At 35.0% G+C, this 17,160-nt stretch overlaps 3 protein-coding genes across 4 annotated transcripts; 2 read left to right on the top strand and 1 right to left on the bottom strand.

The window, feature by feature from the left end:
• Window positions 1-648: 648 nt before the first annotated feature.
• Window positions 649-2,589, bottom strand: LOC108220533 (uncharacterized). Its single transcript, XM_017394331.2, has 6 exons — window positions 2,444-2,589; window positions 2,309-2,335; window positions 2,155-2,217; window positions 1,521-1,599; window positions 929-974; window positions 649-848 (listed from the first exon to the last, which is right to left on the bottom strand). The coding sequence occupies exons 1-6, from the start codon at window positions 2,483-2,485 to the stop codon at window positions 839-841; spliced, it is 267 nt and encodes an 88-aa protein (XP_017249820.1). The 5' UTR covers window positions 2,486-2,589; the 3' UTR covers window positions 649-838.
• Window positions 2,590-6,732: 4,143 nt separating this feature from the next.
• Window positions 6,733-10,812, top strand: LOC108222567 (glutamate receptor 2.1-like). The gene is made up of 5 exons (XM_017396471.2): window positions 6,733-7,256; window positions 7,350-8,734; window positions 8,815-9,115; window positions 9,207-9,595; window positions 9,973-10,812. Exons 1-5 carry the CDS (start codon window positions 6,980-6,982, stop codon window positions 10,375-10,377), a joined length of 2,757 nt encoding a protein of 918 aa, XP_017251960.1. The 5' UTR covers window positions 6,733-6,979; the 3' UTR covers window positions 10,378-10,812.
• A 439-nt stretch (window positions 10,813-11,251) lies between these two features.
• On the top strand, window positions 11,252-15,192 carry LOC108220759 (glutamate receptor 2.8-like). 2 transcript variants are annotated; one of them, XM_017394614.2, is made up of 5 exons: window positions 11,252-11,408; window positions 11,920-13,244; window positions 13,319-13,619; window positions 13,899-14,284; window positions 14,375-15,192. In XM_017394614.2, the coding sequence occupies exons 1-5, from the start codon at window positions 11,396-11,398 to the stop codon at window positions 14,810-14,812; spliced, it is 2,463 nt and encodes an 820-aa protein (XP_017250103.1). In that variant the 5' UTR covers window positions 11,252-11,395; the 3' UTR covers window positions 14,813-15,192. The 2 variants fall into 2 exon arrangements, with proteins under 2 accessions (XP_017250103.1, XP_017250102.1); XM_017394613.2 differs by having other exon boundaries at window positions 11,256-11,846; window positions 14,375-15,191.
• Window positions 15,193-17,160: the final 1,968 nt, after the last annotated feature.

Here is a 17,160-nt window from a genome sequence, read left to right as displayed (position 1 = left end):
GCATCACATAAATTTTTATCTTCCAAGCAGCTACTCCCTCTGTCCCATTTTAACTGCTTTTTTAGAGAGATGCACACAAACCAATTTTTACATTTATTGAGATGTTTATTTGAATAATTTTACATAGTTACCCCTAATAAAGTCAAACTAAACTATTATTTATATTGCATAGAAAATACAAGTTGCACTAATGAGGGGTAGAATAGAAATTCACCTATCAAATACTGCATGAAAACAAGAGAAAGTCACTTATTTTGGAACAACAATTCATTTCTAAAAAAGCTATTAAAATGGGACGGAGGGAGTAAATGATCAAGTTGCCCAGCTTATAATGAATTTCTATTACCTGATAACCAGTAACTGGCTGTGGAAAGGCATGGGCAATTGTGCACGATACAAAACCAGGCTAATTAGCTCAGATATGATTCAAGGATTTTTCCCATTTTATTAGTATTATTATTATGTAGTTCTATTTAATATGATCTAACTCTTCACATTTGTTTTCTTAGAAAGTAAGAAGAGGAATCTAGGCCAAAAAGGAAAGACAATCATGAAAGGGTAAGAGCAGTCCAGGCTCCAAGAGGTAACTATATTTTTCATAATTTGTTGAGGATAGTGCACATATATGCCAACAGGTAAGGCGGGAGGGAGAAAAGAAGAATACAGAAGTAACATATCTTTCAAATACAAAGTCGTAATAGCAAAGTAATTCGTGTTTCTACCTCATGTATTAGAAAATCTGAATGATGTAAACATATAGCTAATAGGGGAATGGCGACAACCTTTCGTACAGCCGAAACATCTCATTTGATGACAAAACAGAATTCATCAAAAGACATCATTTACCCCTGTAAAGTAGATAAAAAAAATCTTAGTACTTATAACCTCATAAGATTTGGTAAGTGGTAGTGGGAAAATGACTACTCACGTGTTCATCATCAATGTAATGTTGTCTCCTTTGAGTAAAATCCTCCCTGCACAGAAGTGACACTTTGAGCACATGTAAATTAATATATTCTAAGGCCGATCCCATCTTCGAAAAGGACAAATTCTAACAATATCAGTTCAGGTTTTTCTTAGACAATTATACATGTATTTAAGCATATGTTTACATACTTTCATATATGCTACCTCCGTTTCGCAATAGTGTCCACTTTTAAAATTACACATGTTAAGAAATTTTGACTACATTAATTGAATACAAACTTTTAAACCTAATCTTGGAAATACAAACTAGAGAGTAGTATGAAAAAAGTTACATTGAAATTATAAGAGGACAGCTAATTTGAAACTACTGTATATATTTTTTTTAAGTGGACTACTACTATGAGAAGGAGGGAGTAAAATTTAATGCTAAATCTTGATATATTCAAATTCAATATAGCTATCTCTGTTTTAACTTTCTGGAAAAATGTGTTGCTAAAAAAATTGCTCCCCTGTGGAAAAAGGATTCACATAAAACCATAAATGCAAGTTTTGACAGATATTAATACTTCAGAAATAGATGCAAAGAAACATACCAAGCGATTTTCTGCTTTTCTTCTTGATACTCACTTCTTCAGCATCATCGAGGACCAAATTCATGTACTCGTCAAACCCCTACAGTTCCAGATGTCAGAAATCCATACACATAATCTACTAGTCACATTATGCAGATCCATATTCGATTAAACAAATAATGATCACAAGGGTAGGGCTTCTAACTCAAAGTTCAGCATGTTGTCTACTAAACAACTGACACACATTACTTATTTGACCATAGCACGCTATTCTTTAATCCACAGTTATCATGTAAGAAATTACGGAAGAACATTTACACTATTGAAAGGGCCGTTTAACGAAATTGTACAAAAGAAACTGTAAAGGAACACTATATGCATATATAGCACCTTTCCGAAAGGGACTGGAATTGAAGTTCTATATAAATCCTAACAAATAATGAGTGCGGATCCTAGTTATAGGCAAAATAACTTAATAGTCATTCAGCAGATGAGAACAAAGTATAGTATCACAGGAACACGCATACATAAATGCATTCAAAGTATAAGTCATCACATCAATATTAGCAATTAACTAAACGATATTGTAAACCCAACTTCAATTTAAAATTACACATAAAAAAGAGCAAATATAAAAAAACTAGTTAAAACTTACGATAATTCTGCCTTCGATCCTCAAATCCTTCTGCTCAAAAAGCCATATCTGAATGCGCGCTTTCTGGACATATACACAGAAATTAAAAATACATAATTAGTCGTAAACCGATAAATAAAATCAAACGAAAGTGCAATGGGAAAGTGAGACTTACGCTTTGCAGAAACCTAAAAATCAGATTCTGAAATCACAAAAACAAAACAGAGATGAAGATGTTAATGAAATCGGTAGAAATCGATAATAGCAAATAATATGAGCGAAAAATTCGGGTAGAAAAGTTGAGGCCTACAATAGGTTGGGTCATAATCCTCTGGACTTTGGTGCTCGCCATGGCTGCAAGGTAAAAGTTGTTGCCAGCAAAAAATCAAAGTGAAATTTAGGAGGATGGTTATAGCTATCTGCTTCTATTTAAACCCTAAGAGCATCTCCAACGCTAAAGATGAAACTGTTAGCTAAAAACATCATTAGCTAAAAAAAGCCTGTAAGGAATTTTGCTCCAATGGGTATTAGCTAAAACCATTAGTTATATTCAAAATATTATTTTAAATGTTAATTATAAATATACAATAAAATAATTTATTTAGTGTTTATTATATATTATTGAAAAAATAATAATATCTTTAATAGATAATGATTAATTATAATATTTAACATTTTTATATTATTATATTATAATTTTTAAAAATTTTGATTGAAAATAAAGTAGCATTTTCACATAACAATATTATTTGTAAAAAAAATAAATAATACATCTATACTTGCAATAATAACAATAATACCTTAAATATTTCAATTTAAATATTATAAAAATGATTTAGGTAGAATGTTACATGCTTTAAATAAAAATAAAATAAAATTTAGAAGGGTAAGAATCAAAGTTAGTGCGAAAGATTTTAAGCTAATTATCTTTTGATAAAACGGGTTTGAAAGAATTAAAATAAAAAATTCATTAATTTTTTATTTAATACAGGTGAAAATAGAAAATATAACTAATAAAAACATATATACCGATACTATTATAATAATAAAAACTTAAAAAAACTAATTAACAAAAATTACTTGTATCATGTAAAACATTTACTAATTTTTTTTGTTAAAAATTCATAATTGACGTTAAATAATTATATAAGTTATTATATTAGTTTTATTATATTATTTTTATTATATTATTTATTTGTTATAAATATTTTTACACCTAACAATACATTAGATTAAATTATAAAATTAAAAAGTTATACAAATATATATAATAGGATTATAATATTATAATACATATATAATATAATATAGATATATAGGTTGGAGCAAGTTTAAATTTTCTTTGAGTTAAATTTTAAAAGAAAATGACGTGGATATGATATAGATGACAGACTTTGGTTCAACAAATGTAACGTGCTGATTTCTCGGCATCTAAAAATATTGCTAATATTGCTAATAGGTCTCTGCGTTGGAGTGATGTTTTTTTTGCATATCAGGTATATGAGCTGACACATAGACTTTAAAGCTAACAGTTGACCTGCGTTGGAGATGCTCTAATAAAAACTCAAGGTACAGATACTTGGGCCGAGGCGCGGAGACTTGGGAGCTGACTGCTGAGATGCAGCCATACTGGAAAACCGTATTATCTATTGATATACTCTATGCTATTTATTTCTATTATTTTTTTTAACACGATTTTTCTCATAAAATATAATTTTGTAATTTATTTTTAATTTTTTTTGAATAAATATTTAACATATAAATTTTAATTCAGGAAAAAAAAATTATAAAAATAAATTATACAACTATATTTTATCGGAGCATTAAATTCCGTGTTGCGTTCCCGTCTCCCAATATATGCTATCCACGCAGACGGAGCCCGCGGAGGGAGTGCACGTTAGCAATTAAGTATAATAGACCGAGGGGGCTTGATTAGGGGGCTTGATTCGTCTCGGAGAAACAAAATGGAATGCAGGAAGGAAGTGGAGAAAGAAAATGAATGATCCTGAATTTATCTGAAAATGGAACGAAATTACGTGACAAATTTTAAATTTAATTTTTATGATATTATATAATTATAAAAAGAGTCAAATATATTATGTTAAATACTATATATTGATATTAGAATAATATTTATAGATTGATTATAAAAATGTTATTGTTTACAATGGATTTATAATATAAAAAAAAATTAAATATTAAATTTTTCAAGAAAAAATATAATCATTTGTTTAATACAATTAATCGAACTTCAGTTCATTAATATGACGTTAAAACTTAAATATAAATATTAAATTTTAAACTATATATCTATTCACACGAGTTTAAAGCTAGTATTATCATTATATATAAACTGGTATTATATATTCTTCTATTAGTATATTATTTTAAATTTAATTTATAATTAATTAAATTATTTTTTGAGCGCTTCGTATAGATTTGCTAAATAGTCCTCGTGAATAATTAATATAATTTTTATTTCTTGTCACAAGTTATATATTATAATTACTGTTTATTGTTTAAAATTAATTATTTAAATTTACAGAGGAACACCCAAATAATTGAGGCTGGCTCGATATGAGACCACTGATAGTTCATAATATTGATAAGTTGCAACAAAAATTAAAATCAAATAAAATCTGAGAATAGGCGGATTGTATGCGAGATTACTAGGGGAGAGCATGGCCGGTTCGGCTCGGTTTTTGGATAAAAACGGAACCGCAACCATATGTCCTTGGTTTTTAATATTGAAAATTGCAACCGCCGGTTCGGATTCGGTTTCGGTTTAAAAAACCTGGTTTGGTTATAATCGGCTCCATTTCGGTTACAAAACCGACAACTACCAAATTAAAAAATAATACGTAGACAAATTGAAGCGCGCAATCCAAAATGCTTCACCGGCTAAACTCGCAAAAATGGGAATCAAAATAGTCTTTCACCCAAAAACCTAAGCTGACTTGTGGCAAGGATATTACTATCCTGCAGTCTGAGCTTTCTACATGTATATAGCTCTAATGTGAGCAACTGAGCACCAAATAACTGACTCCCTCTAAGCTCCTCTTTTGTTTGTGATGACTACAATTCTTTGCAAATCCTATTTACTTGTGCTATAATGTTTTATCTGGTTAATAGATACAACACAACAAGTATGGTACATAAAGACTATCTAACATGTGCACATTGTGATAAATGGGAGGTATTATGAAATATATGTATAGCTTCATGGCAAAATTGCACTTTCTGTGAACCTTCTGTAACTCCTCCAGCCAAGGTGTTTAGTAATAAGATGTTCCAGAAGACTAGGTAGGCATCACTGCATTAGATCATTTCAAACCTTATTTATTTCTAAATTGTATTGCTACTAGATGTGTTAAGAGCATCTCCAAACTCCAATCATTGAAAGACTTTAGCTAAAAGGTGAGTTGACATACTAAAAATAAAAAAAATTATCCAACAGCTCGGAAAACTCATACTCCAACTATACCCAGCTGAGAGGTTTGTAAAAATCTAAAATAAGGTTCGGCAAATTTTACATAATGTCTTACAGGTTCCATTTAGCCGACGATTATAGCCAACGTCATTGGAGATGCTCTAATGCGTGCATCAAACTTATCTGTTTCTGCAACGAAAATCAATTGGTTTTCAGTTTTCCAGTTTTCCTTAAAAATAGTTTTCAATTGAAGAACAGCGGATTATAATATCGGGAAAAGAAATAATCCAGACTTTAAATTGAGTTATAAAATAATGAAGGCAACTAGATGACTTTTCTTATGACACCACATTTTCCAGATACACTGGGATTCCTTAAATTAAAAAGAATCCAGATGCTGCATCATGCATGGAACTAATACGCTGCAAATTATTCCTACCTAGAACGTGCTTACGAAGAGTTGACTCCAAAAGAAGCACAGCTCGACAGGTTCTTGCTGATTAAATAACACTTCTGAAACTGGATTATCTTAGTGAAATTGCTCTGAACAAGCGGATGATAATCACAGTAGTATTATTCTAATCATGTTGACTTTTAGACGTTGGACTAAGGATGCATACTGTTCTTGGAACCGGTCATTTGTAAATTTACAAAGATTTTACCAACATAGCAAACAAGTAGGATGACAAAATGTGTGTGTATATGTCAATTTTACTCTTACTTTTTGGATTGTAGGTTGCTTCTGTTCTCAATTCTATAGATTAAAATATACTACTCTGATTCAAGAAGTCGTCGATGTCTACTTGCTATGAATAACATACTCCAGCTTAAATATGGCGATGAAGTATGTATGAGAAATGTGATGATGAAGTATGTATAAGAAATTAAGAACAAGATAATACTCCTTTTGTCCCCTCAATTCTTTACGTTACTTTTTGGCACGTTTTTCCACACTCATTTAAAGTATAGTTCCATAATTTTTTTTTTAAATTTTTTTCCTCTCAATGAAAGTTTGATGTTTAAACGTTTATTAAAAAAGAAATTATAAAACTATATTTTATAGGAGCCTCGGAATGCGTGCAAACACTGAACGTAAACAACAACCGGGCACGAAGGGAGTATATTTTAGCATAAGTACTACTCCCCAAGTAAAGGAGGTAATCAAAATCTACCAGGATCTGAGTGAGGACTACTCAAGTCGCTATAAGTTTTTCATTTCTTTTTCTTTAAGCTTTTAATCCTCTTACCAGATATCAACAATAGACAGGAAAGACTTGTATATGTTTCTTACTACTATGACTTGTTCAATCTTTGAATGGAAACATGCACAATGCTATAATGTATTACTTATGTTCTGCTATATCTTACCCCTCTATAAATATCAGGATCTTTGTTATCCCAATTATATGAAATGTGATGGGGTTATCTAATCTGTTCCTTTATCTTTTACTCTTCGATACTATTCTTCTTCTCTTAGTTTCTGCTAAAAATGAAACAAGTAGAACACCATCGAAGCATCCTACTGTTATTAATGTTGGTTTAATTCTTGATTTTAATTCATCCGATGGTTTTGTGGCCGATTCTTGCATATCTATCGCACTCTCTGATTTCTACACCGAAAATCTGCATTACGCTACAAGATTGGCTTTAGTCCCTAAGAATTCCAATGATGTTCTATCTGCAGCTTCAGCAGGTAAGCTGTTCATTGAATTTTTTTACAAGTAGGTGGTTTTTTTTTTTGCAATATGTATCGAGTGTTTATCTTTACTCGTTTTTATTGGTGCAGCTTTGGAGTTGGTTAACGCGGACCAAGTGGAAGCAATTATTGGACCACAATACTACAGTCAAGCTAAATTTGTTGCAGAAATTGGAGGGAAGTCTCAGGTGCCGATCATCTCATTTTCTGTGACAAGCTCGTCGTTTCGGCTTACACGGACTCCATATTTTATTCAAACCACACTTCCGGATTCCTCTCAGTTAAAATGTGTCACTTCCCTTGTCCAGCAATTTGGATGGAGCGAGATTGTAGTGCTTTATCAAAATGATGCAGAAGGAGAGCCTGGCAACAATTTTATTCCGTCTCTGACCGACGCCTTTCAGCAAGCAAGTATTCAGCTTTCATATGTGATTTCAGTGTCATCTTCTGATAGCGTATCTAATATAAAGAAAGAGCTAAAACAATTAAGGGGTATACAAACTCGGGTATTCCTTGTTCATGTGACTTCTCCTGACCTTGCTTCTCGCATCTTTTCTCTTGCGAATGAGGTGGGAATGATGAGCAAAGGAACTGCATGGATCATCACTGATGCTTTATCCAATTCACTAAGCTCCTTGAATGCTCCAACTATTGAATTAATGGAAGGCGTTATAGGCGTAAGGCCTTATGTACCTAAGTCTGAAAATTTGGAGAATTTCAGAATCAGGTGGAATAAATTTTTGTTACTCCAGCAACAGCCTGCTCTCACTGAAAATATAAGCGATGTTAATTTATTTTGTCTGCGGGCATACGACACAGTTTGGGCATTAGCCACAGCAGTAGAGAAGATCCAGTTCCCTGGAATAAACAGGAGCCAAGAAAAATCAAATGCATCGAGAGATCCCATCACAAATATGACAATCTCAGAGGCAGGCCCAGGACTTGTCAAAGAAATCTTGAAAACCAGATTCCTTGGATTAAGTGGTGAATTTAAGATGAGACACGGACAATTAGAAACTCCAGTTCTAGAGATAATCAATATAGTTGGGAACGGTGGAAACGGTGATAGAACTGTTGGCTACTGGACACCAGAAAGAGGTTTTAGTCGGAAAATAGCAAGTGCAGACGAGGGTGATCATGGTGTAGTTTATTCGAACCAGGTTGATGGCGTTCTTAAACCAATCATCTGGCCTGGAGAGTCTACAAAGAAGCCGAAAGGATGGGATGTACCAGGGATGGGCCTAAAGCTAAGGGTAGGGGTTCCAAAAAAAACAGGTTTTACAGAATTTGTGGATGTGCAAGATATTGGTAACACCAAGACATACAATGTCACTGGATTCAGCATAGACGTCTTTATAGCCGCTTTAGATTCGTTACCATTCAAGATTGTTCCTGAATTTATTCCTTTCGTGAATGACAGTGGTGGCAGCAACGGAACATACAATGATCTAGTCGACAAGCTAAGTGTCACTAAGGTTAGTATGCAAAAGTAATAATTTTTTCATTCCTATGTTGAGTCTTGTATCCTGCAGTTAGAATATATGTATGTTTACAGAATCCGGAGTATGAGGCACTGGTCGGAGATATAACGATAAGGGCTGAGCGAGAAGGGACAGCTGATTTTTCACTTCCATACTCGGAATCTGGTGTAGTAAAAGTGGTAAGAGCTGAACCCGACAGGCTGAAAAACATGTGGATTTTCTTAAAGCCATTAAGTTGGGATCTCTGGCTCACAGTTGTTCTATCTGCTATCTCTATTGGACTTGTGCTCCACGTGTTGGAGCGCCGCTTGAATCCTCAACGCCAACTTGGCATGCTCGTTTTGTTTCCCTTGGCGGCTCTAGCATTTCCTGAAAGTAAGTTGCTAATCTACTACAGATAAATTAAGTCATTAAGATATACCCACACATGCATATATGATTTGTTAATCTGATGTTCGAAAAACAGGGAACATTGTGGGAAACAGTTGGGCAAGGTTTGTGCTAGTAGTATGGTTGTTCATGGCATACATACTAATGCAAAGTTACACAGCAAATCTGTCCTCAATATTAACGGTGGGTCAGCTAAGACCTTCCACAGATACTCCTTCTTGCGCAGGTTATCAAGAAGGTTCGTTTGTGAAAGAGATACTCACAAATTGGCTGAAACTGAGCCCCGCTAATTGCTACAGTTATTCAAGCATGGAGGCTTATGATAGGGCCCTTTCTCTTGGTTGCAAGCATGGAGGGGTCGACGCTATTTACGACGAGATTCCCTACATCAAACTATTCCTTCACAAATATGGTTCCAAGTATAAGATGGCCGGAGCTACTTATAGTACTGGTGGATTTGGCTTTGTAAGTATCCTTCTTCACCAATCAAGATAGTGTATCTGTTGTTAAACAAAGTAGAGAGACTATTTCCGAAAAGGAAAATGCTTGGTGTACAGAATTATGTACAAAATTTTGTAGATAATAACATATGGTGGGTTTTAATTGAAATGGTCCTGTATTCACATCAACAACCTCAATTAAAACATTCCGCATCGATTGTCATGTCATTATGTACAATTTTTTTTTACAAAATTATGTACACCTGACACTACTCCTCAGAAAAACCAACTAGTAGGTCGATAGGTGGAATAACATGACAGAATACGAACTGTATAAAATAGGCATGCACCTATTGACTTTTTAGAGCACAAATCTGATAGCTGCTTGTGTTAATATCATAGGCATTTCCGACTGGGTCTCCTCTATCTAAGCCCATTTCAGAGGCAATACTAAACGTAATGGAAAAAGGAACAATTCAAGATATCGAGAAGAATTATTTTGGGCCGGGATACACCTCTCAGTACGCAGGAGAAGATTTATCACGAGACAGTCCGAGTTTGACTACATACAGTTTTGCAGGCCTTTTCACTATCACCGCATTTCTTACTCTGCTTGCACTAATTTGTTCTGAATGTTCATTCGCTATATCAAGTTATCGCAGCCGAAACTCTATTAATCCGGCTGAGGATGTTCCCCCTAAAAATGAACAAGATTCTGAGGGCGTCGATGAAATTTTAGAACAAGAAGAGAGCCACGAACAAGAAGTGGAACTCACAAATGCTAATAATGATCATGGTGGTGGATGACCAAGTTATAGATTAGCACTACTCTTGTAGAGATTTGTGGATACTATAGCATAACTCATCATATTTAAGCTAAACGTCTTTCCTGTACTGAATATATGTGTTATGACAACCTGGAGTTTTATCTGGAAAAAAAAATGTATAGGCTAAGGAAAGAAATCTTTATGGGGCTAAATTGCTAAAACTTATTGACTTCATGGCTGAAATATCGACTCTACGAGACATATATCAATCTGCATCAAGTCATCGTGGTACTTTCAGGAAACAAAGTGGCATAGGATTCAACACAAAAAAAAAAATGACCTAGGATTTCTTGATTGCCTCTGCAACTGGCTAAGTTGATGCTGAAACTTGATAATGAGTTCTTGTTGTGTAGAGATGATAATGAATAGTGATAATGACTACTTGTTGTTTTGCAGAGATGGTAGATGATCTTGTTAATGACTTCTTGTCATTTATGTTAGTCCTGGTATTTGTTTGCTGTCATGGGAGCTTAATTTTCAAAGTTCAAACAGTCTAGAAAAGAAATCGACATAATATTCCTGCATGCCTGCCCCATTAGAGTCAGCAAGACTATGTGTGCAACAAGATTCTTTGCATCACCGCTGTCTGAAAAGAATTGAAGACATTTCTTTCCAAGATTTTAAGCTTTGACATAAATCTATGCGCTTCTGAGGCAAAGGAGTTAAGGAGGCAGTACTAGCCATACAACAGTAGACAATGCTGACTTATAAGTTAACTTTTGACTTATAAGTAAGAGTCTGAAAATTTTAACTTCTTTTAGTAACTTACTTTTGAAATTCGACTTTACAAAATTGTATATAGGATCATTTTAAAGAGAATTTATAATATATCCATATGAATTTTATTTAAAACGTATTGTGGAGTTTATGCACTAGCAATACAACAATAATCGCTGACTAGATGCAAAAAATGTGTTTAATCTTCTATACGAGGTTCTCGTTCATGCCAAATATTAGGAATTGTATGCACAATCACTTGTTTTGCAACACAACGGTCAATGCCAACTATAGGTAAGAAATGTCTCTACTCCGTGACAGGTTCTGATTCATGCCACACATTAGGAATTGTACGCACCAATCACTTGTTTTTGTAGTACTTCTATTCAACTACGTCTTCCCCTGTGTATTACTGTACATTCTTTGGTGCTCTAGAAAAGTGGTGGGCTGCCATGGGGTTCTCCAAGCTACACCTCTATATTTTGCTCATCAATAGCACTATTCTCCTCTTAATTACTGCCGAAACCGAAACAAGTACCCATTCAGAACCGAAAAATCATATTGCTGTTAGTGTTGGTGTAGTTCTTGATTTTAACTCGTCCACCGGTTTCGCGGCCAATTCTTGCATCTCCACGGCATTGTCTGATTTCTACTCTCTAAATAAACACTATACTACAAGATTGGTTTTACACCCTAAGAACTCGAATGGTGTTTTATCTGCAGCTTCAGCAGGTGGTTCAAGTCACTTAAATGTAACTTGTGGTTTCGTATTGCTTATTTATCTAACTCACTTCAACTGATGCAGCTTTGGAGTTGGTTAACGATGACCAAGTGTATGCAATTATCGGGCCACAATACTCCAAGGAAGCCACATTTGTTGCGGAAATTGGAGGGAAATCTCAGGTTCCAATCATCTCATTTTCTGTTACAAGCTCTTCGCTCTGGCCTTCGCAGAATCCTTATTTCATTCGAACCACACTGCCGGATTCTTCTCAGCTTGAATGTATCACTTCCCTTGTCCAAAAACTCGGATATGATGCTGTAGTAGTGCTTTATCAAGATAATACAGACACAGAGTCTAGTACCGGTTTTATTCCTTCTCTGACAGACGCCTTTCAGAAAGCAAGTATTCAGCTATCTTATGTGATTGCAATCTCATCTTCTGCCAATGAATCTCATATAAGGCAAGAGCTAAGCAACTTGAGGAGAATGCAAACTCGGGTGTATCTTGTCCACATGACTTCTTCTGACCTTGCTTCTCGCTTGTTTTCTATTGCAAATGAGGAGGGAATTATGAACAATGGTACAGCATGGATCATCACCGATGCTTTATCCAACACGCTAAGGTCCTTGGATGCTACAACTATTGAGGCAATGGAAGGTGTTATAGGTGTAAAGCCTTATGTACCTAAATCAAAAAATTTGGAGATTTTCAAGATCAAGCGGAAGGAAAACAATATCAATATGCTTTGTTTGAGGGCGTACGACACAGTTTGGGCATTAGCCACATCAGTAGAGAAGCTAAAGCTCCCTCAAGTGAGAACGAGTCTTGATAAATCAAATGCATCAAGCGCGGCTATCACAGATTTGAGAGTCTCGGAGACAGGCCCAGGACTTGTCCAAAAAATATGGGAGACCAGATTCCTAGGCCTAAGCGGAGAATTCAAGTTGAAGGATGGACAATTAGAAACTCCAGTTCAAGAGATAATCAACGTAGTTGGTAATGGGGATAGAGTTGTGGGATACTGGACATCAAGAAGTGGCTTTAGCCGGAAAATAGCAACCACAACTTACGATGGTCATGGAGCAGTTTATTCAGGACCTGTAGAAAATGTTCTTAAACCAATCATTTGGCCAGGAGACTCTACAAAGAAGCCCAACGGATGGGAGGTACCAGTAATGGGCCAAAAACTCAAGGTAGGGGTTCCAAGAAAAAAGGGTTTCAAGGAATTTGTAAACGTGACTGAAGTACTTGGTGACACCAAGAAATATAATGTCACTGGCTTTTGCATAGATGTATTCGAAGCTGCTTTGGATTCATTATCATTCAAGATTGAACCTCAATATATTCCTGTGGACGAGAGTATTGAAACATACAAAGATCTAGTCAATAAGCTAAGCGGCACCAAGGTTAGTAAATAGTGCACTATGTTACTATTCCCACATTTAATCTTTTTCATTAGTCCAAATATATGTATGTGTAGACTCCGAAGTATGATGCACTGGTTGGAGATTTAACAATAAGGGCTGATCGAGAAATAACCGCTGACTTCTCACTTCCATATTTGGAGTCTGGAGTGGTGATGGTGGTAAGAGTCGAACCTGACAGGCTCAAAAACATGTGGATATTTTTGAAGCCCTTAAGTTGGGATCTATGGCTTACCATTGTTTTAGCAGCCGTCTTCATTGGATTTGTCCTCCGAATGTTGGAACGCCATGTAAATCCCCAACGCCAACTTGGCATGCTCTTCTTATTTCCATTAGCGGCTCTAGCCTTTCCTGAAAGTAAGTGTTCAGCTACTACATACAAAGACACACTCACACCTAGGGGCGGATCTAGGAAGAGGCACAAGGGACACATGTCCCCCCTAAATTTTCTTTTTACATTTTTTTACCATTCTTAATTTTTCAAAATTATAGAAGTGTCCTCACAAAATTTAAAAATACATTGGTGTTTTCAGAAAATTTGCTTGGTGCCCCCGAACATTTATGTGCTAGATCCGCCCCTTCACACGTACATGTTTTGTTAATTAATAATTACCTAATTTGATGGCTCGCGAGCAGGGAACATGGTGGGAAACAAATGGGCAAAATTTGTGCTGGTGGTATGGTTATTCATGGCATACATACTAATGCAAAGTTATACCGCCAATTTATCCTCAATTTTAACTGTGAGTCAGCTGAGACCTTCTGCAGACAGCCCTGCTTGCGCAGGTTATCAAAGATATTCGTTTGTGGGAGACATGCTGAAAAAGATGAACATAAAAACCCGCAATTATACAAGCATGGAGGAATATGATGATGCCCTCTCTCACGGATGCAAAAATGGAGGGGTTGACGTCATTTTTGATGAGATTCCCTACGTCAAACTATTCCTTCACAAATACGGTTCTAAATATCAAACCATATCTTCAAAAATGGATGGTACAGCTACTGGTGGATTTGGCTTTGTGAGTCTCCTAATCTCCATCATACATTATTATGTTATGTTCATGATACAGTATTTCAATAAGACATTGATGCAATGACCTTTGTTACAGGCTTTTCCGACTGGATCTCCTCTGTCTAAGCCCATCTCAAAGGCAATATTAGATATTATGGAAGAAGGAAAGATTCAACAGATTGAGAAGAGATATTTTGGGGTAGGTTATACCTTTCAATATCACGCTGAAGATATACCACGGGACGGACCAAGTTTGACGTCATACAGTTTTGCTGGCCTTTTCACCATCACGGCCTTCCTGACGGTAGTTGCACTTGTTTGTTCTGAATGCTCCTCTGCTATTTCAAGATTTCGCAACCTACACGCTGTTAATATTTCGAGAGTTCAATCAGTTGAGATGACTGATTATGTTTCCTCTGATGAGGATGAACCACAAGATTCCAAGGAGAAGGCTGAAATCTTAGGCCAGGAAGAAAGCAATGATGGACAAGTAGTACAGACCACAAATATTCATATTGATCATGGTGGTGAATGATCTGGTTCATGTAAATATTACCTTACTTTCAATATTCAAACCGTCTAAAAAAGAAACAAACATAATATCCATGCATCATTAGAGTTGGATCGGAAAAAGACCAAATCTGCATTTCGGTTTAAGATTCTAGACTTTGAATTAAGCTGTAATTAGAAGTCTAAGTACTCGGTTTTACCTTTGACAGAAGAGACTATTATGGATTTATGGTAGATTGATTCTAAATAAGAAAACTAGCTGACTTGACTGATTGTAAGCCTCTTTTTGTTCATGAATCATATATATAGTCTTAAGCTTCAGGATGATGAAGAACAATCTGGGGACTTGTACAAGTTTGATTGCAAAATAAAGATGAATACCGTATAGATCGTTCATCATTATTTGCCCATATCAACATTCAAGAACTTGACAAGTCTGTATTAACGAGACATCAATAAGTCTGCATTGACTTATTGACTTAAGCCTACACAAACTGCCCACTGTGCAATTGTCTATGTTGATGTATATTATGTCAATATATATCAAGACGAAATAATTTTCATAGACGGTTCAAGTTTAACATCATACAGCTGTACTGGCCTTTTCCATCACAGCATTCCGCACGACTTGCACCAAGTCTGTTTCAAATCTCACTCGCTATTTCAAGATATTGCAACCAATTAAATCGGTGTTATTAGGCCACTCACAATGTCTCCGCTGATGCTGAAAGTGACAAGATTCCAAGGTGAGAAGATTGAGATTTTAGGCCAACAAGTAGAGAAGCCGACAAACAAGTACGCAAAGAACCCACAAACATGAATATTTATCACGGGATGGATGATAAAGTTCGAGAATACTCAACATGTTTGTCTCATATTCTTTTCATCATGTTTGTCTCTTCAATTTTAAACAGAACTCCAGCACATTAAAAGTTTTCTCAGTACTTTCTTTCTCTCCTTTCACACTTAATTGAATTATTTTTTTTATTCAACAATTTTTTTTGGAACACTGACCACTCACCAGTCACCACAGTACTGCAAGACTGCACTTTAATTTAACTATGACGGAAATTAAATATAAGTTCCAATGTCTAACCGTCTATATCAGTTGAGATTCTGAACTAACATTATATATAGATAACAAATAACAATAGAAACTGTTATGGGGGAGACTAATTCTAATAAAGAAAATTCAACAAATGACCTCATCGAGAATATTCTTGACAGATTCCAGAAGGAAATTGCTCCGGACAAGCCAGTGATAATTAATCCCAAAAAATGATTCAAACTACGATTAAATTTAGACTGTTAGTAAGCGTGAGTCGTGACATATCTAGTACATATATATAAGCATCAGCCAAGTGGTGCTCCAAAACTGATGGAGCTAATAAACATTTTCCAGAATCCTATCCGCAGTATCTTCCTGGAAATCACTCAAGTCTCTGTAAATATTTAATATCACTTAAGTCTCAATAAATATTTCTCAGTCAATACCGATAATAGACTAGAAGTACTTGTATATGTTTCTTGCCTTATCACAGTCTCGTACGTGCGAGCCACGAACGACGACATGAATGATCACTTCTATGTCAATACTTGTTTGATAATACTGTCTCTCACTTATTATAAGTACATAACTACATCACAAGGAATAATTGGGGCTGTAAGTAGTATGGGCTTCTCCAAATTATACCTCTACGTTTTGCTAATCTGTACTAATATTACTCTCCACTTTGTTTCTGCCGCAAATGAAACAAATAGAGCTTTAGACGCCAAGAATCTAGTTGTTGTTAATGTTGGTTTAATTCTTGATTTCAATTCATCCGTCGGTTTTGTGGCCAATTCTTGCATATCCATGGCTATATCTGATTTCTACTCCAAAAATCCGCATTACACAACAAGATTGGCTTTACATACCAAGAATTCCAATGATGTTCTTACTGCAGCTTCAGCAGGTGAAATAAATATATATGTGTCGTTAATTTATGAGTTGAATACATGATAGGCATCTGGAGCATGTAATCTGTATATTTTGTGTACTTCAACTGTGAAATTGAACACATTATATATACCTCATCTATACGCAATTTGTGTGCCTTACTAAAGCCTAAAATATACGCGCTTCTTTTGTCTTCAACATATATATCTTTTGATATACCTGTATTTAGCAGAGTTTTATTGTTAGTGACGAATTTTGATAAAGGTGATAACGGCTGCTCTCTTTGGTTTTATCCGAACTCTTTTTGTATTGTAAACTGTTAAAAATACTGTACTTATATTAAATTGTTTTCATAAAATTTATATCTAATAAAAATTCGAAATCTAGGCAAGTTAATATTTAAGGTCAAGTATAACTATTTTAAACACTACTAA

This window comes from Daucus carota, chromosome 5 (genome assembly GCF_001625215.2).
Source record: "Daucus carota subsp. sativus chromosome 5, DH1 v3.0, whole genome shotgun sequence".
NCBI classification, from domain to species: domain Eukaryota; kingdom Viridiplantae; phylum Streptophyta; class Magnoliopsida; order Apiales; family Apiaceae; genus Daucus; species Daucus carota.
This window is presented reverse-complemented; position numbering and strand designations above follow the sequence as displayed.